Source organism: Haliotis asinina, chromosome 4 (assembly GCF_037392515.1).
Source record: "Haliotis asinina isolate JCU_RB_2024 chromosome 4, JCU_Hal_asi_v2, whole genome shotgun sequence".
NCBI lineage: Eukaryota > Metazoa > Mollusca > Gastropoda > Lepetellida > Haliotidae > Haliotis > Haliotis asinina.
Window position 1 is genome coordinate 22,338,795 of NC_090283.1, and position 24,000 is coordinate 22,362,794.

A 24,000-nucleotide genomic window follows, 5' to 3' on the forward strand; every position below is an offset into this window, starting at 1 on the left:
AATCAGAATACAAGATTTGCAAGAATACCATGTTATCCAAATACAAAGTTTACCACAATTCTACTTCAATCAAAATACAACATTTGCAAGGTCACAGTGCTTGTCCAATTACACAGTTTACCACAATTCTACTTTAATCAGAATACAAGATTTGACAGAATACTTTTTATCAAGATACTGGATCTGCCATAATACTATGTTCACTGTGTTTACCGAAATACAGTGTTTATCTTTATACTGTGTTAATCAAAATATTTTCATGTTATAAAACATTATTTCAGAGTGAAATTTCTTAATGTAAGTCATTTGGGCATGCAAGATTTTTTTTCAAAATCCACACCAGCTGCCAAATTGTTATGATATATTTGCTCAGGTAACTAGTAATATATTACATATATTGAGTGTAATGGAGAAGAAATATGTTGAGATATGCACGCATGTCCAGATAGGCAGTGTGTCTCTGTAGAATGCACATGTAGCTACATTGCCCATTATAAGAATAGGAATCAAAATTACGTTGATTAAATTTATCGACACAGTGATTTAGTTTTGCTTGTTGTTTAATGCAACTCTCAGCAGTATTTCATATTCAAACTCTGGTTATGGCATAAGACAAAAAATAGGATTCAACATTATGTTGATTTAATTTGTTGACACACTGTTTTAGTTTTGCTTGTTGTTTAATGCTAAATTTTAAAATTTGTTGATGAACTGTTGCTTCTTACTGGGTGACCTAAAGTTAAAAAGAAGTGGATGATACAGAAGTGTTGTGGAAAGGGATTTTTCGGTAGATTTGAAACAGTTTCTTACGTATGTGAGAAAGAATTCAATGGATGAGGGATTGATGATTTTCTTGATGTTAAAGGCGTTATTTTGTTGGTGATGAAAGGATTGTCTGGATGATCAAAGATTTATACTGGATTTTGAAAGGTTCTCATTAAAGAAAGGCTTCTGGCAACAAAGGATTCTGGAGATCATAAAGGGTTTTTCAAAATATTAGACGAGTCATCAAAAACCTCTCTACAACAAAAGGGTCTTCCAGATGTTGAAGGGCTTTTCAGTTGATGAAAATCTCTGTGGACAAACTATCCTCTGTGATGAAAGGGTTCTGGAGACTAAGGATTCTTTCGATGACGATATGGTTGTTGATATATTTGATCTTTCAGTCATTAAAAAGCTGTATGATCAAAGGGTTTTCTGGATGTTGAAAGATTTTTTAGGAGATGAAAATCATGAAAGATAAGTATTCTCTGTGATGAAAGTGTTTTAGAGATGTGTAAAAGGTTCCCAGAATTTCATGGATTATGATGTTGATGATGATATTGAATGATGATTGATGGATGATTAAGAGGCGACATAATTGCTGATGCGGCATTAAGCAATACTCAGTCACTCAAAACTGATGCTTTGAAAAAACAATTATCCTTTCTTGGCTGTCTTTTGAGCTGAGTCATCAAAAGTTGACCCATGAAGACATTTGTCAGTGTGATAAATTAATAATTTACTTTCCGTCCACATATGCTTGAATGAATGTGTTTCTTCAAGTATTTCTTTTTAATACCTTAATACATGCTTAGCCATTTGAGTCAGGCATTGGTATATCGGGTATTTAGCGATTTATGTTATATGAGGCACACAGTGTTTCAAAGCTTTAACTGAAATTGTGATGGTAGATCTAATTATCATTGTACATTATGTATGTATATTTGCTATTTATTTTATTTATGTATCTGCAATTACCAGACTAAATGTAATAAGTCATGTAGAAGATATAGAAGACAAAGATTAACCAAAGCTATATATTAGCTGTAGCTTATTGGACTATATGGATGCATTCCATAGTATTTTCACCTGTCAAATTCATCATTACCCAAAAAATATTTATTGTTTGTTTCACTTAGAGTAAGAGGTCTCTGTATGTCTCTTAGTTTTGAGATTGTGGAGAAATGTTTTTATCTGATGATACAGTTATTGTGCAACAGGAAATTAATCGGTGCTCATGCTATCACTCATCGGTTTGATTTATTAAGACCTGTGTGATGTATCCATGCAACATGTCAATGATACAGATAGTGAAAGGATGTATGACAGCAATGTGATGTGTACAAACGTTTGTCAGTGACTTCTTGTATGGCATGATCTTCAGCAACTTATGCTTGTTGTAAAAGGTGACTATGCTTGTCGTAAAAGACGACCATGCTTGTCGTAAAAGGCAACTATGCTTGTCGTAAGAGGCGACTATTGGGATGTGGTGTTCTGACTTGGTTGACATGTCATCATCTCCCAGTCAATCATCTGGTCAAGTCTGATTATTTTACCAACAAACCATGGATAACAACCATTTTTTGGCAACATTTGGTTCAGATCTTTGTACCATACTTGCTAGATCAATACAGATCAATAAAAGATACCAAAACGTTGAATTCAATTCTGCTAGACATATGTCCAAGAGTCTGTACTGAAATGTCACAAGTTGTTCTCCATGGATTTGTCAGTATAGTATATCAGTGACATACTATACACAAATTAAGGAACACCCTCAGTTGAAGTCTGTGTGGTGCAAGGCCCAAAAGCCATGACAGGCAGACTGCAGCCATTTCAAAAAGAATACATACAACTCAACTCTAGAAAGGAATAATTTGAGGGTCAGGGTTGTAAGGAGAGATGCCAACCTCTACGATTTCATTGTAGTCACTGTGAATTTTAACTTCAAACTACGCCAATACGATTCCACTAGAAATCCTAAGAAATTTGAATAAAATGCATTATAATTCGGATATATAGACAAAATTTAATGACATATTTGAATTAGAATGATTGCAAGTAACAAACATATTTTTAGTGAAGCTGATTTGAATACCTTTGCGATTTGACACATTGGCAGAAATAATTTAACCACATGATCATAGTATCATTAATTTTTTATTAGTTGACAACTAATTTTAAGGTCAAACTATTAATTTTGAATGTTGAAACTACTATTTGCAACACTTTGGTGTTGGCATCTCGGGATAAGTCATTCACATACTATTCGATGTTCCCATGAAACTGGAGATTCTCTACCCAATTTTTCAAGCTACAGTGATCAGAAAACAACAAACTATTGTCTTGAGGATTTTGTGATAGTGAAAATTGCAGAGATTTTAGCAGGATGAGCATTTTCACTCACGTGTTAGGCATGACACATGATGCAGAAAAATTATCAAATTTGCTTTTGAAATTGGTTTGCAGCATTTTTATTTATTGGAACTATAGTTACTTGTAAATAACCCCCACATTAATCTGTCATATGTAAAGAAATCGTGACATTTAGCTTCATCTGTAATATTTGATTTTACAATACAGATGAATACATTCAAGAAAATCTATATTTGAATGTGCGTGTTATCTTGGGAAAGATTATCATATACTTGGGCACTTGACGACAGGAAATTTGTCTTTCTGGAACTGAAAAGGAGGACCTCATGCTCATTTATTTTTAAATCCTCAGAATCCCTCTCAAGGGTTGAGTAGTATGTATACTGATATCTTAATACCAGTTTCTTACAATGATTCCTCCCAAAATGTGTTTGTATGGTTGTGTTTGTTTCTGGCTTAATGAAACCTCCAAGACTTGTGACATCATTGATATTAACATCCTCACTAGGACTGCAACGATTCACCCAGGCATCGATACGGTTTGATTTTTGATATTGGATGTAAGTAAGAGACATCATATTTCATTGAACTTTCATAGTTTATTAAACAAAACATGTCACACTGGAAATGTTTTCCAATATTTGATGATGATGATGATGATGATGATGATGATGATTAAACACAGAACAGTACTTTTCACTTTCTTGTCTCTTTGTCAGGGAAAGTTAATAAAGTCAAATTTCAAATGTCAAACTCACTCTGGGTGCTCTCAGTGCAGGTCATAGAAGTAAATCACCAATGTAAATCTTTCAAAAGAAAAATGTGTGTAAATAATTGATATAAATATTGAAATATCAAAACGAAACAGTGGTAATGGTAACCGAATCTTTGCAGTTTTAACTATCACAATATCAGCTCACATGTGACATGTTGCTATCATCAGCCATTCCATGAATAAATAGAAAATAGATCCCTGGTGTCTGTTTTGTCTGGGAGTTACCTCCCTTTGCATGCTAACATACCATGCTCCATATTGCAATGGACCATATAGTCTCTACTGGTAGAATCTCTGATCCTACGAGTAGAGATTGCAGTCAGAGTCTCTACTGGTAGAATCTCTGATCCTACGAGTAGAGATTGCAGTCAGAGTCTCTACTGGTAGAATCTCTGATCCTACGAGTAGAGATTGCAGTCAGAGTTTCTACTGGTAGAATCTCTGATCCTGCTATTAGAGATTACAATCAGAGTCTCTACTGAATTGTCAATGTCCATTTCACTGGTAGAAACTCTCTTTTATCTGTTTGGCAACTACAAAGACACTGTATTTGCAAAATAATGATATGTATTTTACACAGGTATAGACTGTTTCCAGTTCAACAGATACATTTATTACAATATTTACACATCTTACTTACAAAACAGGAAACAATGAAGATAATACAGTCCCTCCTGGATTCCTCTGTTGCAGAAAAAATCACAGAATTTACCTTTCCATGTAGAAGAATGTGTGGTGTGCAGAAAATGCATTTTCTTGCAAAATCTGCAGAATTTGCCTCTTTTCTGCAGCAGACTTTGCTTATTTTAAAAATTGAGTGAAAACTGACTGACAGCTGAAATGAAAAGTAGTGTTATTGTCAACAGCAGGATTCCTTGCACATAAAATGAGTTGACATATGTACTGTGACAACATTTTCAAAATAATTATAATTAAAGATACTTTATTAATAAAGAAAGTTTAGGCATCTTTCAAATAATATTAGATGAATTTGACACTACAATTACGTTCTCAAAATTGATCATTTTGAAAATTGAAATTATTTCAGATTTAGTTTAAATATAAAATTGTTATTTGCATGAAGCCGGAAGTTGTTCGTTTGTATCAAAGTTACAAATGAGAGGAGGGAAATAACTTTCAGCGAGTGTTTAAGTCTCAAACACAGAAAGGTGTGGCTGTATTGTCATCAACCTCAGTCAAGATGTGATGTGTACTGTCGACTTAACTTTATATCAGTGTTTGAGAATTAAACCATGAAGGTCTGTATAATGTTTTTGTTGTTTTTCCTAAATGTTTTTACTGCAGAATGTGTTGCAGAATATTGAGAGAGAGGTAATATCTATGATAGAATATTTTTGCACAATACAAGGTGTAAACAAGAACACAGGAGAGACATCACGCCCCTCAGCCACCAGAAAAAAAGAACACAAGTTAAAGTGCTATTCTCAATAGCTTCGTCATGCATTGTTATCTTTGTTCATTAATCCTATCTAATTGGTGTCACCATTATGTCATTATCTGTGTACATTCTTGACCTACAATTGTGTTAACATGTCTCTCTATGTACGTGCACTGATTCAACACTCAGCAGTTGTAGGACCAAGAATTTATCTGGAAAGCAGGGATGAGAAATTTCCGCGGATCCGCGGAAATCCGCGTTTTTTTTACATCCCCAGGGTAATTTTTCTGAAACGTCTAAATATATATACAGTGTTAATATTGATTTTAGAAGCCATATTTAGTGTGTAAAATGCCAAAATCCCAGGACCCCCGACTAGTTTTCAGCTGTAAATGAAAATTTCCATTCTCATCCCTGGGAAAGTCTTGTTAAGAATGTTTTTCGAACAAAGTGATTGCATGGAAGAGTCATTGGCTCTTGCATATTTGTATTATGCTGTGTTGACTTATAACCAATAACCTGCTTTTAACAATTTCATTAATATTTTGTCATGCATGTTATCTCACATGCCTTGTCTGTTGTTGTGAAAACAACTGCGCCAGCCTTGCTGTAGATCAGGGATCCACTCTGCTCACCTTTTATCCAGCTGTGCCCAACGTCATCCTTAATATGAAATTGAAGCTTAACCCATGTTTCATAATCCCATCCTCATCTTCATTTGCATGCAGATACTTCAGTTTTATTATTTTCATTTCATGAATGCTTTCCCTGAATTTTCTTTGCTGTTTTATTCCTTGCATTCATTCATAGATCACAGACCATGCTATGTTTGAGTTGAATTCTGTTCTGTTCTGTTCTGCTTATGATGGTTTTACTTTACCCAAACAGCTGGCACTCCAGGGCAAGTTTGCCCCCAGATCTGTTGTGCAGGAGTACAACCCTCAGCTGACACAGGACCAGGGCCTATGAGTGACAGGGAGGTACGGATGAAAAGAAAGAATGAACGAAGGAAGGAAGGAAGCTGGAAGGGATTCTTTCTTATGTTTGTTTGGACGTGCATCTTGATTACAGGTCTGGCACCAAGTCCATCATGGTCTTCAGTTCGAAATCAGCATTGACCTTTTAAATATATGTCTAGAATCTACAGTTCTTTCATTCTTCTTTCAAATAAATTCATAGTTTTAAGTCAATGTTTGCAAAGCAGTAATGTGCAGTAGGAATGAAGATTTTATGGATATCAACTTCTTTATATGAGAACACAATGTTTCGGAGTTAATGCTTACTCCTTCATCAGGTACTTTTCGGAGTTAATGCTTACTCCTTCATCAGGTGATGAAGGAGTAAGCATTAACTCCGAAACGTTGTGTTCTCATATAAAGAAGTTGATGAAGGAGTAAGCATTAACTCCGAAACGTTGTGTTCTCATATAAAGAAGTTGATATCCATAAAATCTTCATTCTTATGCATTTCACTTCTAAATGCCCTTCAAAGACTTAATAATGTGCAGTGATTGGTCAATACTTTTGGTGCATCTGCACAGGATATGCTTGCTTCTTCATCACTGAATCACCATGGAAACAAATTTGAAATATGCAGCTACTGAAGCAGCACTGTCTTTTTATGAAATACGTCAGTAGCCATGGAAACCAGTGTTATTTGTATACAGCACATCAACAATGTTGAGGGATATCATTGGGAAACAACCTCAATACCTTGGCACTTTTTGTGAATGTTTAATAAATGTTTGGTTATGACACTAATATTTTAATATTTTGAGGAATTGAAATTAGCTTAATCCAATAATGATTGGCATGATAGAAAGATTAGATGTAATAAACACTAGGAACAACTTTAAGATGTGCAAAGAAGATGAATTATTCATATCAGTACCATACTGAGTATGTTATATTGAACAAAATGTCATTATATATCTTGGCTTATATAATGTGATGAAAGTTGTGTTACCTGGCTTCTAAACTTGCAGTATCTCACAAGTCACTGAGCCAGTATATGAATTAAAATGGATGGTGGGGTAGCCTGGTGGTTAAGGCGTTAACTCGTCACACCGAAGACCCTGGTTCGATTCCCCTCATGGTGCAGTGTATGAAGCCCATATCTGTTGTCCACAGCCATTGCTGGAATATTGCTAAAAGTGGTGTAAAACTACACTCACTCACTCACTCACTCACTCAACATACAAATGTATTCCTGTATCATTTTGACCTTGATTTTTTGAAACTTGTAATTATGGCACATTTTAGTCGAGAAGGTATTGTCTGGATTATACAGGTTTCTCTATATAAAGAAGCAGAGAATAAACCGACTGCTAATTGTGTATGCTAATTTCATGTTAATTACAACCTTACCGAGTGACACACAGTGGTGCAGTCAAACATTCAAAATGCTGCTGCTGCTGATATGTTTTATGCTATACCTGAAACAGCTGGCAAGTCAATTTGTTAAATTTACCATGACAGAAAATCATGATATTTCTTGTAGTTTCGTGGTTTGTGGTATTTGTGTCATTTGAGTTGCTGCTTTGATGTCTGTTTAATGTTTTTACTGTAAAATATGCTCTATTCTTCAAACCTAGATACAAAAATAACTATCAGCCATTCATTTCATACATTCTGATTTAGACATATCACTTGGAATAACACAAATTACAATTATAATGAACTTAGAGAGACCAATAGCTTTAGGGTCATTATAACCTTGTACATACTTTAGTTAAAATACAGTGGAAGCTGTTGAGACCAAATACCTGGGCCCCGTTTCACAAAGATCTCGTAAGCCTAAGATCTCGTAAGTTTTCTTGTAGCCATTGTGCCTCCTATGTTGTAACACAGGAGCTACGGATACTACGAGAAAAGTTACGAGATCTTAGGCTTACGAGAGTTTTGTGAAAGGGGGCCCTGGTTGTTATATCTATGAGCTCATTATTCATTATTTGTGTCTAACATATTATCTTACCTAACACACTCAAGTCATTTTCTGATTTGCTGAGTGCGCTTCTGTTATTATCAATGTACCCCACTAACAAGTGAGTAACATTTTCAATGTACCCAGCTGGGAGTGTTCAACTCATTTGGTACTATGTTATAATAATTCTGTATCTCGAATAACATTGAATCATACATGATGTACGGAAATTTTCGATGTTTTGCGAATGCAAATCAGTGGAAGGGAGATAACACTAAATCTGATCATCTGCAAAATGTAATGATGGCTACAAAAATTTTGTACCTGTGCTCCAAACACATCAAAACTAACTTTGAGGTATTCAATAAAATAATATGTCGCCTCTAATTACAAGCATGGGTAACTGATGACCAATTCACCCAACCCTTATGGCTCCCATCATTTGATACATCATCACCTCTTAATGTGTCATCGCATGGAGCATCATCACCTTTTGCTGTATAATCACTAGAGAACCCGATCACCTGATGTAACAAAGGAACAAAAGCTATCTATCGGGCGGCCCACTGCTGGCCAGTTACATGATGGACTTACAATGTTATTCTATGGCCAGCCCTGTGGGCCTACATATTTTACCATATCATTACCTGCAGGAAATATTTCGAAAATGATTGACAATTGTGGTAGCTAGACAACGTCTGCATGTACAATAAGTTCCACAGATCAGCCTACCCATTTCCTTGTTAGGAGTTTCACACACTGATGTTACCCACAGGAATAGCAAAAATGTTTTTCATAAAAAACACAGTTGGAAAAAATGTTATTTAAGCAGAAATATATAGCAACAGATGCTTCATTCTTTTCCTTTTGTGTACATTATGATTAAGCTGTTGTGTAAGCCTAGTGGTTAAAGCGTTCGCTCGTCACGCCGAAGACCCGGGTTCGATTCTCCACATGTGGAATATTGCTAAAAGCGGCGTAAAACCAAACTCACTCACTCACTCTGACATAATAATCCCAAAGAGGGGTGCTGCTTGTCAATGCATGATGTCTCAAAATTGCATAATTTGTCCAGTTTTAGTGAAAAATGATATATACCGGTTGTTACCATGATGATATGTATGTCAAATACTCATTCTGCTGTTTTACTGATATTTTGCTCTTTATACATAGTGACTATGATATGAACTGTAATTGATGATGGTAAGGTGTAATTAGGAGGATTCCTTGACAAGTAACCACTTAATGTGCTGTCTATGTAAAGAGCAATAACGGTCAAAATATTATAATTCACCATTTTTCATCCTACTGTTATTATGTTTTGTTTTGTTTTGGTTTGGTTTTTTTGTTTTGGGTTTTTGCTCTTTTTTTATGAAATAATATGTAAATATATCATTAGTATTCGTATGTAAACAGCATTAGCTTAAAAACGTTAAATTCATTTGAAATGTAAACCAAGTGTATCGATTTTTTATCTGTTCTGTACATGCAGTGCTTTTCAGCTGTTGCTAAGATACCGCTCCACTGACTGAAACTGACAAACATATTTCCATATTCATGAGAAACATTAGCTGAATACTATCAATTCCAAAAATATCAGCAGACTATGTTTTGTATGGCTTTTAAATTATGTTGATGGCAGGTGTTCGATAAAATTTAAGCGTATCCGTCCCACCGTCGGTGCCCGTCATAAACACTTGCAAAGGTAAGTCAATTTTTCACTTGAACAAAAAACACCTTGGGAAAGTTTAACACACGTTAAACAGGTATTTGTTTTCATATAAGTTTATATTTTTGTAGGATTTGGTTTTTGGGTACAACCGGTGGTAAGATACGAATAGCCGTCCAATCAAATTGCTCTTCTCAAGTTAGATTGTGAAGTAGACAGCTTCAGAAAGCAGTTATGGCAAATAGTTGACCTGTTATCTTTTACCATTAAATGGATGTAAAATATCAAGCATTCGAAAATGATTCATTATGTAGAGTTCTGTATTTTTATCTCATCATTACATTTAGAGATTATGTATAAATTTCTACAAATAGATATTTATGTATTTTGTACACCATTTACAGTGTGCACATAGATTGTACTAACACCGTATAACTGGGTGAAAATCTGCTAGGTTTTTCCGCGGGAAAGAGTTTGCCCAATTTTCTAGAAGGCATATTGATAACAAATGCAAGAAAAATATTTGTGTTAGTCTACCTATTGCTCCAATGAAAATGTTGTGTGCTCTTAGTCCATAAATGTGTGTTGTTAACGTCCACTTAGACCGGATTTCCTCTACATGCAGGAGTTCCTCTACATGCAGTAGTACCTCTACATGCAGGAGTTCCTCTACATGCAGTAGTACCTCTACATGCAGGAGTACCTCTACATGCAGGAGTTCCTCTACATGCAGGAGTTCCTCTACATGCAGGAGTTCCTCTACATGCAGGAGTTCCTCTACATGCAGTAGTACCTCCACATATGTTGCAGGCAATGTAAAAGACCAGACAGTGTTTAAAATGTGTGTAGTTTTCAGTGTGCCTACATGTTTGAGTCATTCTACAAATTGACTGGGAAAACCCGTCCCTATATTTGAAAGGATGACTGAAATATTAAGACTTCCGTTATTTATTAATCGTGGTGATTAAAATGCAGTTTGTTATGTATTGCATAGATGACAACGTGGACAAAGGAAAATTACTAAAATTGTTTCTCAGTTAAAAAAAACCCCTTAGTCCAAGAGTGTTAATTCATAACAGCAAGTTCATAAACAAACAAAATAAAAAGGACGGGACTTGTGCCACCTTGTGTGACAAGAGTTGTGTTGAAATATTGTTGTTTTATGACATCGAAATTGATATTAGTTTATAAACAAAAAACAAAAAAAACCCTCACACCTCCAACGAAATATTGTTATCCATCTGTGTTTTGAAATAGGTTATATATGCATTCCACTTGTCCTGCATCAAAGATTGGGTAAACTTTCATGTCTTGCTTTCTGGTGGAGACATTTTATCTCGCAAAATAGAGGACCGAACGTTTACCAAAATCTTGTCCTGGCTGTTTGGTGAGTCACGAAGACCGACATTATTTTGGGCCATGTCAATATTGACATTTTAATGAGGTATAAAGTCTACTTGCATTCATGTTTTCTAGAAGAGTTATGAAAAAGATGTTCAAGAACGTGGGGAGGGTCATTATTTTCAGTGCCTAAAAACATTTGATCTTACTCATACCCCCGTGGCGACAGGTTCTCAGGACAGGTTCTCAGGACAGAGTAGATATACCTATGTACATTAAGTGTACCTTGAACTTGGGCATTTGATCCAGATCTTTATTTTGCACAATACATCCTCTGAAGGAATTCACCTAGGCATGTGTAAGAAGCTTTTACTCGAACCTATGCTATACTCTTAAAAAATTAAAGGGATAATGAACTTTCACTTTGGATAAGAAGCGTATACGCCAACAAACGTTTCAAGGACAGACGTCTTATGAACGCACCACATTTCATTCTATTACCACGCCTAGTGGATTAAGCGTTCTCTCTTCACGTCGGAGACCCAGGTTCGAATCCTCACAGTGGTAAAATGTGTGAAACCTATTTCTGATGTTCCTCGCCGTGATATTGCTAGAATATTGGTCGCTTGTGCTCGTTTGTTTCACCTTGGGTGTTCATCCCATATTCGGCTGATATAACTGGATTCATGTTCATTAAAATCCTCACTCAAGAAACAGTTCGTCTTGCGATAATGGCTCAATGTTTAGTTGGATAGTGGTTAAAATGTTCTTCAGTTTCGTGTTATGAAAATGGTTTAAAAATATTCATTTGATGAAAAAAGCAGCGGTAAAATGTTCATGAACTGTATGCGCCATAAGCTCAAAATAACCGCTCCAATATACATAGATATATAAAACAGTATCATGACAAGAATTGATGATATCTAATGGAAGTAGACGTTAGACGTTAGACGTAGACGTTCTGGATATGGGACAAGACAATTAAAATCACGAGGGGATCCATAGTAGTATAGCTTTGAGAATTATAGGCTGTAACAGTGGAATATTGTTCAAAGTCCATTTAGTACTTACTCGGGTCGTTACTCCCAAACAGCCCACTCTTTAGATGAACGGATTGCAGAGACACGGGAGTGGTTCGCGACATTACATCATATTCTGGCAGGAACATGACTTAATGACCAGTGAAACGAAACTTCACGTGACTATAGTGTTTGTGCGTATACATAGGCATTGACAACGCATTACCTAAAATGACCCACTGTTTGTCCAGTGTTCGAACCGGCATTACGAAACCAATGTCGTTGTGGTTTTATTTATTTGAGAAATAATAAAGGGTTGTATGATCTCAGGACAAATCGCTGACACTGGTAAACAACGTAGAGAGTAGAGAGTTTTATTATGATATCCTGCTCGTTGGAACTGAATATGATTCCAGTTTGCATATTTTTGTATAATTTAATGCATATTTTACACATTTCGAAAGCGGGTACTGATCAGTATTGTCAGCAAATGGGGTATAATATGCGATATTTTTTCCGAAAATGGAGACCAAGTGCCAGCAACATTTTCAAGGTTTCTTGCCACATACTACTTCCACGATTTTGGTCTTTCACACAATACGTATATGTAAGTATTTTAGAATTTGAACTGAATTAAATATATGTTTGATATTCATGTTTGTTGTCTTGCGTTTTCCTTGAAGGGATGTTTATATTGTGCCTTGACATTTTGTGATAGGAAATAGATGCCACATTGGCCATCGCAGATATTTGCGTCCCTTTGATGTGTCAGAATCTGATATAGTCCTTAGTAACTGTTGTTTGTTTCTCTTCACTTTACACCTGTTAGTGGATTCCAGCATCAAGGCCCCCAACAAAGGATTGGAGGGTAGATCACTTGATAGTTTGGTCGAATCTCGATCGATTACAGACTGCCTTGGTTCATTTTGCCCTTGAAGATCCTGGGGCGGTGGGGTAGCCTAGTGATAAATGCGTTCGCTCGTCACGCCGAAGGCCCGGGTTCGATTCTCCACTTGGGTACAATGAGTGATGCCCATTTGCTGGTGTCCCCCTCCGTGATATTGCTGGAATATTGCTAAAAAGCGGCTTAAAACTAAACTCCCTCCCCTCCTTGAAGATCCTTGTTAGAATTGGTCTTGAGTGAGTGAGTGAGTATAGTTTTACGCCGCACTCAGCAATATTCCATCTATATGGCGGCGGTCTGTAAATAATCGAGTCTGGACCAGACAATCCAGTGATCAACAACATGAGCATCGATCTGCGCAATTGGGAACCGATGACATGTGTCAACCAAGTCAGCGAGCCTGACCACCCGATCCCGTTAGTCGCCTCTTACGACAAGCAAAGTCGCCTTTTATGGCAAGCATGGGTTGCTGAAGGCCTATTCTACCCCAGGACTTTCACGGGTCTGGTCTTGAGGAACCCATTCATGTAAGAGACGACTAACGAGATCGGAGGGTAAGGCTTGCCGACTCATGTCATCGTATCCCAGTTGCGTAGATCATGCTCATGACGTCGATCACTGGATTGTCTGGTCTAGACAATTATTTGCAGATCGCTGCCATATAGATGAAATATTGCTGAGTGCGACAAAAAAACTAAACTCACTCACTCTTGATTACACGATGCGATTTAGAAAGTGGCCAAATGCAACATATGTCATATTTGGGATTTCACTTTCTCAGTAAAGCACAAATTCTAGTACCTTTTTGGTTGAGTCCCAAAGGTGAACACACTCTGCTGCACAATCCAGTTTCGAGCTAGGTCCGACCAAGGAGAATAGAAGACGTTTTGAAGATAATTCATGCTGAGGCTGAACCTGTTTCATTAGAGTGGAGACGGGTGTTGCGTACACAATGCGGTTGCGCCATGGTAAGTCTTAACAAACAATTTTTTTACACCATTACGAATAACAAGAGGTTAAGGCTACTTCTAAGTTCTTTCAACAAAGGGATAAACATGACTGATTGGAATCTTTGATGGGTTTGTCAAAGCTTCGATCACGGATCATGTACGATGACACGCGTCGACGTATAAAGCGGACATGGTGTGTTGATTCATTTACAGACAGGCTGTTTATTTGCGTCTTGCCTTGATGTGAAAGATGATGCACAGGGCATTCCAGTAGGAATGCGCAGATACGGAGGCATGCGCGCGCACAGAGAGAGAGACACAGAGAGAGAGGGAGAGAGAGAAAGAGAGAGGTTACTTTGGTTACAAAGTGTGTCAGTGATGCCTATGTGCCACCGTGTACGATCGCGCTCATACTATTATTCACGGGTTTGAATTATTAGAATTCGATCAAGATAACACCAGGAGGCTCATGTGTCATCGTGACCTTAACAATGACCACTGCAAGTCGTGTTCCTACAGTCTCGTGTTCCTACGAGAGAGAGAGAGAGAGAGAGAGAGAGAGAGAGAGAGAGAGATACGCATGCACCACCATATAGCAGGGATATTGCGGCGTTAAATAACAAACGTACCCACTGATGCATACATATAGACACGTACACACATGCAGTGTGTGTGTCCTTGTGCTTGTACACATACGTCTTTGAATGGCATTTAGCTGTCATACACAAAATGAAGAAAGACTTTCCTTTATCAGGTCCGAAAAGTAGCAGACATCCATAAAACGCCCTTCGTACTTCATTCGAATTGACACAAAGTAAGAAGAATCAGACAAACAATGTTTCTAAAATTAAAACCGAAATTCGGGCGAGAATGTCAAAATAAACATTTTCACTTCTGTCCTTCTTCTTTGGCGGCACGTCGTTGTATTTTTAACAGGTCACTTCCAAATGCTAACTGGCGTTTCAGTGACAGGTGGACCCATTTTTGTGCGACTCGGCGGTCTTCTGATGACGTTGATTTGAAAAACATTTGTGTCGTTCTGACCGTATTCGAAGTACATTTGAATTGTATTCCAACTGCAGCCGAAGTATTCCAATACATTTAAAGATATTCCACCTGAATTCCAGCAACACTAGTTTTTTGGATACGTCCCGGGCCTTGTGAGGCACATCCGGGAAATTCGGACATGATTGTAAATGACTTGCCTTTTCGATTCTCTCTCGAATACGTCCAGAATGTTTAGAATAGTTGCAACGCATTTGAATACACTTCAAATGCCGTTCGATATTTTTCCACAATCTCTAAAGTCTGGAACATGTTCAAAACATTCGGGCATGTTACAAGAATTGCCCCGAATAATTGGAATGTATTGGGAACAACTTCAAACGTTTTGACATACAACACAATTACAGTTCAAAGTTCCAGGAATTTTCATTCCAGCAGTATTCAGCCTCAAGTGTGAAGGGGGTATTGCATTACACACACATGAATGGTTCCCGACCGCCACTTCCGAGAGCCAACTAGCGATATGCGAGGTGGGGCCCAGCTCACTTCCAGCACCAGACTGCTGGTGACAAGCGTATATTCAAGAAGCATTACGGGTTGCGCAATTGCGCAACTTGCAACCGCCAAATCTGACTTTACTAGACCGGACCATATGTAATTTGATTGTCACCGGGGGTACTAAGGTCACGCGTTCTATGGTTAAAGTAAGCTTTTAGCAACATTCCAGCAATATCACGACGGCGATTACCAGACATGGGCTTCCCACATTGTATCTATGCAGGGAATCTAACCCGGTCCTTCAACGTGACGACCGAACGGTTTAACCGCTAAGCTACGCCGAGACCACACATGTATACAGACGACGACAGACGACAGTAAAGACGGTTGGTGAAAGCGTGGGAAGATGTATGTTTGTAGTCCAGATTTAAACACAGATAGCGTAGGTGCACTCTTGAATTTAACTGGGAGAGAGTTTCATAACGAAACAGTTGCATGTGAGAAGGAAGCATCGACATATTTCAGTAAATATTCTGGTACAGTATTTTCATAGTAACAACCTGGCCTGAAAAGTAACCGCTATGTTTTGGCGTCGTTGGATCCCTGAGTCAGTGAATGGTGAATTGGCATGATGAAGATCTTGACGCAGGATACGTCACTACGTTGGGTGTTGTAGTGTGACTGTATAGTATAACTGGGATGGCGGTGCGCGATGTGTTTGAATTCAGTTTTAAATGGCCAATTGCTGCGTTATTGCCAGTGTTCAGCCTGACCCAAAACGTATGTTACATTTGTTTGTAGATATACTGTAGGTCATGCCAGTGGTATGAATATTCTACCCTTTACAAAATCATGGCAGGTGTGAAGAGAAATCCGGGGATCTTTAATGACGCCTTAACCCACGTAACTCGGTGGTGACTGACATAGCCTAGTCAACCATGACCACAGCTCCTGAACAGCGTTCAGTGTAAAAATGCACTCGCTCACCATCTGGAGGAAAGAAAATTCGATACGAATGCAACACGTGACAACGAGTGAGACCCATCTGAACTGAATGCTTTTACATGCCTCAGCAACAGGATATTCAATTGTATGCTTATACAGGCGGGGAGCTTGTTCCGGGATCCACGGTGAATACAATGACTGTTTTCGTATGTAAAGAGTCCGCGGGCAGCCTAGAGTTATAACGTTAGTAGACACACTATCCGTGTCAGTTACACGCAGCATGTTTATGCTGCAGTGATAAATGATCAAACCTGGGCCACGTGTTTCACGTGGGACGTTGCTATTTGCTGTAAAGTGTTGTGACGCCCTGAAGTCTTTTCAATTTCTGTGTATTTTTTCTTAATCTTTTCTTGTAACAGACGGCTGACGGTATATAGGGATCATTATTTGCAAGCTGCCATGTAGCCGCAGTGTTGCTGAATATGACATGAAACTAACCCCACTATCTTTTCGACTTATAAACAGGATTGGGATTGTGTTCAGCAACAAACGTAATTGGTGGTCAGGCTTGCTGACTTGGTTGATTTCATTATTTCTAAAGTGTAGCTGACGTATTGCTGAGTATTAAACAAACAAGCAAACATATAGGAATATTGCGGTGTTAAACAGTAATCGAACCCACTGATACACACACACACACACACACACACACAGAGAGAGAGAGAGAGAGAGATACATATTCTTGTTCTCAAACATAATCATTATATGTGTAACGGTTAAAGCAAATGTTAAATTCAGAGAATACGTACATAGAGAGTAGTATTCATCTGATGGATTTTGAAGGAAGAACTCCATGATTGCTTAAACTGATCTATAAGTGTAAGGTAAACATAGTTTTTCAGCCAGGATGCGGAACGAAAAAAAGGAAACGCAAGAATAAGGAAAAGTAGTCATTCATCTTTAAAAGAACAACATAAATAAATGACGACATTGACGAGGGTCAAACTCCACACGTGCTCAAGACTTTAACACGGTCAATGCCAGTAACGGGCATGGTCAATGCCAGTAACGGGCATGGCCATCATTTCCGTCGAGAACAGCTACCCATATTCATTTCTTCGATAAGATAACCCCCCTCATGGAATTTGGGGGTATCTGAAGCCACATTTCTTGAGTTCCAACTCATGGACGTTATTCGGTTGAGCCCAGCGGAAAATCTCCCAGTCTCGTCCCTAAAATCGGCGCTAGATCCGAGGAGGGCAACAACAGGGCTGGATGTGAGAATGTTGTTTAGCAGAAGAAAGTACATATTGTTTCCAGCAGATGGCAGATGCAGACGTCGGAATCTATTCCAATCAGAAGGGGAATATTTCAGGGGGACGTCTTCAGTCCTGTTTTGTCTGTCTTTAAATCCTTTGAGGAGGACTATCACCCCGGACAGGTGATCCTCAGCACAGGTCTATAACACCTCTTACTCATCTCCTCTACATGGATGACATCGAACTCCTTGCTAAAGGAGATACCAATTTGAGAGAACAGGTTCTCCTTGTCGAGTCCTTTTCTAATGATTTTGGCATGACATTTGGACTCGACAAATGTACATGTCATACTCTTCATTTGAAACGTGGCAAGGTAACTAATGATGGATCGGTCAAGTTGCGACGCGGAGAGGGTACTGAGAATGTTTTGGAGGGTCATGCCTACACCTATCTTGGAATGCTAGTTTTGGAATACCCAGATTCGAGACAAACTTCGGACTGAGGACAAATCTAGCTTCAAAACACTCTGGAGTTCATAGCTCAATGCTCGAAACAAGGTCACAACCACCAGTACTTTTGCTGTGCCAGTCCTTTCCCAATCGTTGGAGAGGTTGACTGGACAGAAACAAGATATCCAGAGTCTTGACCACCTGACAAGAAGGATCATGTCTGATAAGAGAGCCCACTACCCTCGATCCTCTCTTAATCGTCTGTATATGCCAGAAAGTTCGGGTAGTCTCGGTTTAATTAATATTTAGGCGCTTCATGAAGTCCTTCAAGAGTCTGTCCAGATTCGCACATTTATGGAGAAACCTTCTGAGAAGAAATGGCATCGTGTATACATGCAGTGTGTGGAAGAGAATAGGAATTCAAGTGACTCCTTCGCCTGGATGAAGTCGGCTAGTCTTAAATGTGAAACTGAGAGCTTCCAATTTCCAGGATTGGGCCAGTCACTTCCCACTCACAATCGCCTAAATATGATTAATGTATCATGATATGTCGACTATGTGATGACTTTACAGAGATTGTCCACCTTATGATTGGATGTCCTTCCTTGGGACAAACAATATATCTTAAACGACATAATGGCATAACTCGTTGCTTTCATCATGGTCTTCGACACTCCGTTGGCTCTTACTATGAGGTATATCCCTGAACATGCCCAGGGCGTCATGGAACATGGCAACTTTAAACGTCTTTGCAATAGACCCACATATAGCCTGAGAAGAATTCCCGCCAACAAACCTGACCTTGTCCTTTTTGATAACGCCTCTGCCAGGATCACACGAACCCTCTCTGTTGTAGTTTACATCTTAACGTAATGTTTCTGCTGTTTTAAGAAACGGAATTATTATTAATGAGTGCATGTTATATTTTCTGATCTTGGCCTCCAACATTTTAATGACATGCATGTTAATTATCACATCCCCTTTCTCTTTTCGGAAGTTCCACGTACATTATTTCATCGTTTAAAATCTTCTTGGAAAAATTCTATTTCAGATTTGAATGGTACAAAGAACAATGGATAAGTGCAAAGAAAAATGGATAAGCACAAAGAACAATGTATAAGTGCAAAGAACAATGGATAAGTACAAAGAACAATGGATAAGTGCAAAGAACAATGCAATAAGTTAAGAACATATGCTACATTTAAAGATGAATATCATCCTGAAATGTATCTATTTAGCCACACGCTTCACCCTCAAAGGCGTGTTTTAGCCTTTTTTAGACGCTGTTTGTCCAAAGGAAAGAACATGTTTTAGTTGTAAAGGTTTTATTGAAGATGAGTGTTGTATTTCACTGCATTGTTCACTGTATTGTTATGATGTGTCCTTGTTAGTAAACGTGTGTTGTGCCCTCAAATGCACAATGGTCTTACAAACGTGAGCTGCTTATTGTTAGTTTTGTCTTTTAGTGATTTTGATAACATCATATTTTTACTGTTCAATCCACAAGTGCTTTCTAATGAAACTATAACCCGCTTTCTTATTTTACTGCGACGACATGCCTTCTTATACTTAACTTTGAACTTGAATTATGTTTCACATAACCTGTATTCTTTTAGTTTTGTATTTTATATGGCAGAGTGTCTCTTAGAAGTCTGCAAAGATTGGCTCAACGTTTCATTATCCCCTTCTATGTACATATGTATGATGTTCAGGTGAGACTCAAATTGTCTATCTGTCTTAATCTGTAAACCGTAATAACGTCTTTCATATCGCGCTGCGGTTAAGGCTCAGGATGTCAGTCGTGTTTCAAGGTCTTGTCAGTTTTGATATTTCTAATATTGGATTATGGAGACAATGACTGGAGTGCGTTGTTAGAAGAAGATAATGAGTATTATTCTGATGAGAGCATACCTAATAAGAAAAACGAGTCAGATATATACATAAAGGTTTTTTCACAGTCACTTAATACAGCTAAAATACACAGAAGGCGTAAGCCACGGGGGCTGATGAGAGATTACATTTAACAATGTTGCAAGATGTTACAGTTTACATGAATTAATAATAATTATATTACACAATGTTACCGAATGATGAAAAAGTGCAATATACATACACTTATTTACACATTTATACAAATACATGAAGTAAAACATAAGATGCTCAGTCTGCTTGACAATTAATCGTCAATTTTGAAGCTGGTGTTTTAGTTTTCTAAGATGGTATTCCAGGGTACCTTCTTATAAATTTACCAACTTGGAAACACACTAATCTTTCGCACAATTACTAGAATTACTGGATATAATAGCCAGATTAAATACAGTAATCCGGATTAGGATCAAAGGTGACGCGGGGTCGAAGGTATTTGGATAATTGGAACATAACATTCATGTACATGATACTGAGGAAGTGTGTCTCTGATTATTAATTTCTAAAGGAATTTTGTGAAAGCGTTATACATACATCATTTGTGGGGACAAGGGGCAGCACAGCGCGCCACCGAACAAATCCTTTGACAGTCATGTCGATGCCGTAGTCCATCTGGAGGCCAACCTGCTGGGTCTTCTTCCTCAATTCCATGTGACGTAGAAGGATCAGTCCTTTATCAGGGAAAACTCTTACGGCACCGTTCCTGGCAGCAGTCTCGAAATCCATCTGTAACACGAATGTTGTTACAATTATGTTACCAACGTTATATCCGATTTTTAATTAGTTGGAAATAAATGATAAAATATGTAATTAGATATGTCTGTTTGACATTTATTTAGTACTCTATATAATTTTGATAAACCCCGACTTCCTGCATCTGGAACATTTTGACACAAGTCACGTGCTTCCTGTCTGGTAGCAATAGGTACGCCAGAGGGTACGTGTGACCGACATCTGTAACTGTATGGATGGTAAACAGAGGATGAAATACGTCAGTCGCGACACAAGGCGTACCATCTGCAAAGAAGGTGTCAGCTTGACACAACTTCTCTAAGTTGAGTGTGGTGGCGAATCCAAGATTTTGTCCTCGTCCCCATCTTCAAATACCAGGATCTGTTCCCCACTTCTGTTGTTTGGTGGTGCTTGGGGATTACAAGGTCACGACGATGGGATGGTAGAGGAGTGGATAACTTCTTCCTTGCTCTATACAGGGTGTCCTTCTTCATATGAGGCATAGGTAAGTTGGCAACAAGGATGGTGTTTTCCTTTGTCCGTCCAGTCAACACCCTGTATGCTGTTCCTGGAACAGCTGCGGGAGAGGTCTGACCGTGGCCTTGACACTTTAGTCCCCATGGTCTCTATCGCCTTGATGTCAGTCTCACCGTGGGTGGTTGTGGATCTGGGAGAGTCTGATGAGGATATCACTGATGGTGGTCACAGTGATATCGCAATCCTTGGTCGTACATTTTCATACTAATGTTTCATCGCGTTTTCTTTTGTTGACTCTGTACATGAAACCACCTGAACAAAGATGTCTGTCGTCTCTCGAAGTTGGCATAAACCTGATCGCCAGCTGTGTATTTGCAATAGTGGGACTTAATGAAGAAAATTGCCTGGGACCTCTATTTATGTTTGTCTGAAATTGCTGAACAGAGTTCACTGATAAATGTCATTTAATTACAGCGACATGGCAGTTCAGCCCATAAGCTTCGGGTCGATATTACATGTATACCTACTTCGTTAATCCTCATTGGATTTGAAACTTCAAAGCAAAATCGCCAGTGACCTAGCGCGAAAAGAGTTAACCCCACTCACTTCATGAGAAGACACTATTCCAAGTCTCGGTATTTTTCCTTCTTCATAAGTTGTATTTGACTTCCGGCATATTACACCAACTTGTGTTCAATTTCGGAGTGTTCTCTGGACAGGAACCTGATGAGTTAAAACAAATGTTGGAATAAGCCTTGCTGATGGAACTGCAGTCTGGTTTACCTTTTCTGACTCTATATTTGAATCCGGCGACACGTATCTCACCGTGTACCCATTTTCTGCTAGGTCAGCAGAGGCAATTTTGAATAAACTCGCTTGCCTAAGGTGAGACCACAAGTACCACATGTGTAAAGTTGTGGGGCAGGAACGAGGTGAAAGAAATTGTTAGGAGTCAAGATCCCACAGACGGCCATCCAAGAACTCCGCGCCAAACGTTACTGATTTGTGACGTGAACTCCTAAAAGGATTCTTGAAGAATGAAATTATAGAGTCCGGAAATACTTAGTATCGCACCTACCAAACGGATGGCATTTACAGTTAGCGTTTTGCTGTGATGGGATATACATGTTAACATGCGTTGCAACGTGCTTCAACAGCTACAGTGTTGTTTTCAGAGTGTGTAGCATGGGCACACATACAGATGAAGCCAATGTCTGATGACCAGACGTCCATCATCAAGCGTGCAGGGTTTGCCAATGAATACGTTTACTGTGTCACAACAATGGGTGACGGTGACCTCGACCTTTCTCGATTACCCTTGCTGTAGGTCAGTGACTCCTTCTTTGGGGGTTCTTTGCGAACTTGGGGGAAACAAAACATCGCCGTTGTTAAGTGCGACACATTAGAGATATTATAATTATAATTATAGTCATGTGACATCATAGTATGGGTACAATCATAGTTATCAATCAGCTTTCAAAGAATATAAACATCATACACAGATTCGCTTTACACACTATATTAATAACGACACACATTCAAACGTATACAACGTAATGTCATCGTTAAATACTCTATACATCAAGCCAGAGGGCGTTTTTACAATCTACATAGTACATAGTTACAAAACAGCATAGTATGCACAACGTAATGCAATAGCCAACATTTACTAGACAGCCACACCCTGATTTGTGACCGTCATCCGTTTTACATACCTATTCCAGCTATCGCAGATAATCGCGTTTACAGATAAAACCTACGATAATGCTGTTATTGTGAACCTGGGATTATGTCATATAGAAGGACCAAGGCATCGATGGCCAGTCGTGAGTATGCCACGAGGGTATACGTGGCACGCACGTGATTTGACCAGCTTGAACTACAAACAGCCATAGAGACAGATACATGTATTACACTTTGGTTCTGTTAGCTTAAGAGATACTGGTCACGGATTAAGTCTGATCGTTATCATTGTGACCCTTGACAGGTTTAACATTGCTGAATGTGCTCAGCTGGTCTGTAAGTTTCTAGTTTTCAATAACACATACCGTTATAACATATTGGTAAAATATTGTCCAATTTTCCCGTGTTATAACAAATTATAACGAAAACAAACAACATCAAAAAGCAAAACAAAGAAAAAACAAAAAACTAACCGTAAAAAAAATAAATAATAATAATAAAAAAACTAAAAAAACCAAAAGAAACGAAAACACAAACAACCCCCTTCCCTCCCGACACACACAACTACATGTAGATAAAAATATGTATGGTTATTTTTATGAAATTTCATTTTTCGAAACTTACGTTTCTTTTGCTGTTCCATGTAGTTATTACCACAAAATGCAAAGCAGGTTAGCTGATCCTCATGAAAGGATTCTTGAAGAATGGAATTATGGTGTCCGGAAATATTCAATGTCCAATACTTAGTATCGACCTACCAAACGGATGGCATTTACAGTTAGCGTCTTGCTGTGATGGTATATACATGTTCACATGCGTTGTGTTTTATAAATGTGTCTACGCGATAATAGGCTAAGTCGCTTACTTTATCAACAATCACATTCATTTAATGATGCTGTAAGCAAGCGT

The 24,000-nt window shown here is 38.3% G+C and overlaps 1 protein-coding gene across 1 annotated transcript in view; it reads left to right on the forward strand.

Moving 5' to 3' along the window:
• Window positions 1–6,312, forward strand: part of LOC137282347 (cyclic AMP receptor-like protein A) — a 40,558-nt gene extending 34,246 nt beyond the window's left edge. The window contains exon 14 of the mRNA XM_067814093.1: window positions 6,201–6,312. Coding sequence (XP_067670194.1) covers window positions 6,201–6,281 — 81 coding nt within the window. The 3' untranslated portion in view covers window positions 6,282–6,312. The remainder of the gene's footprint in view (window positions 1–6,200) is intronic.
• Window positions 6,313–24,000: the final 17,688 nt, after the last annotated feature.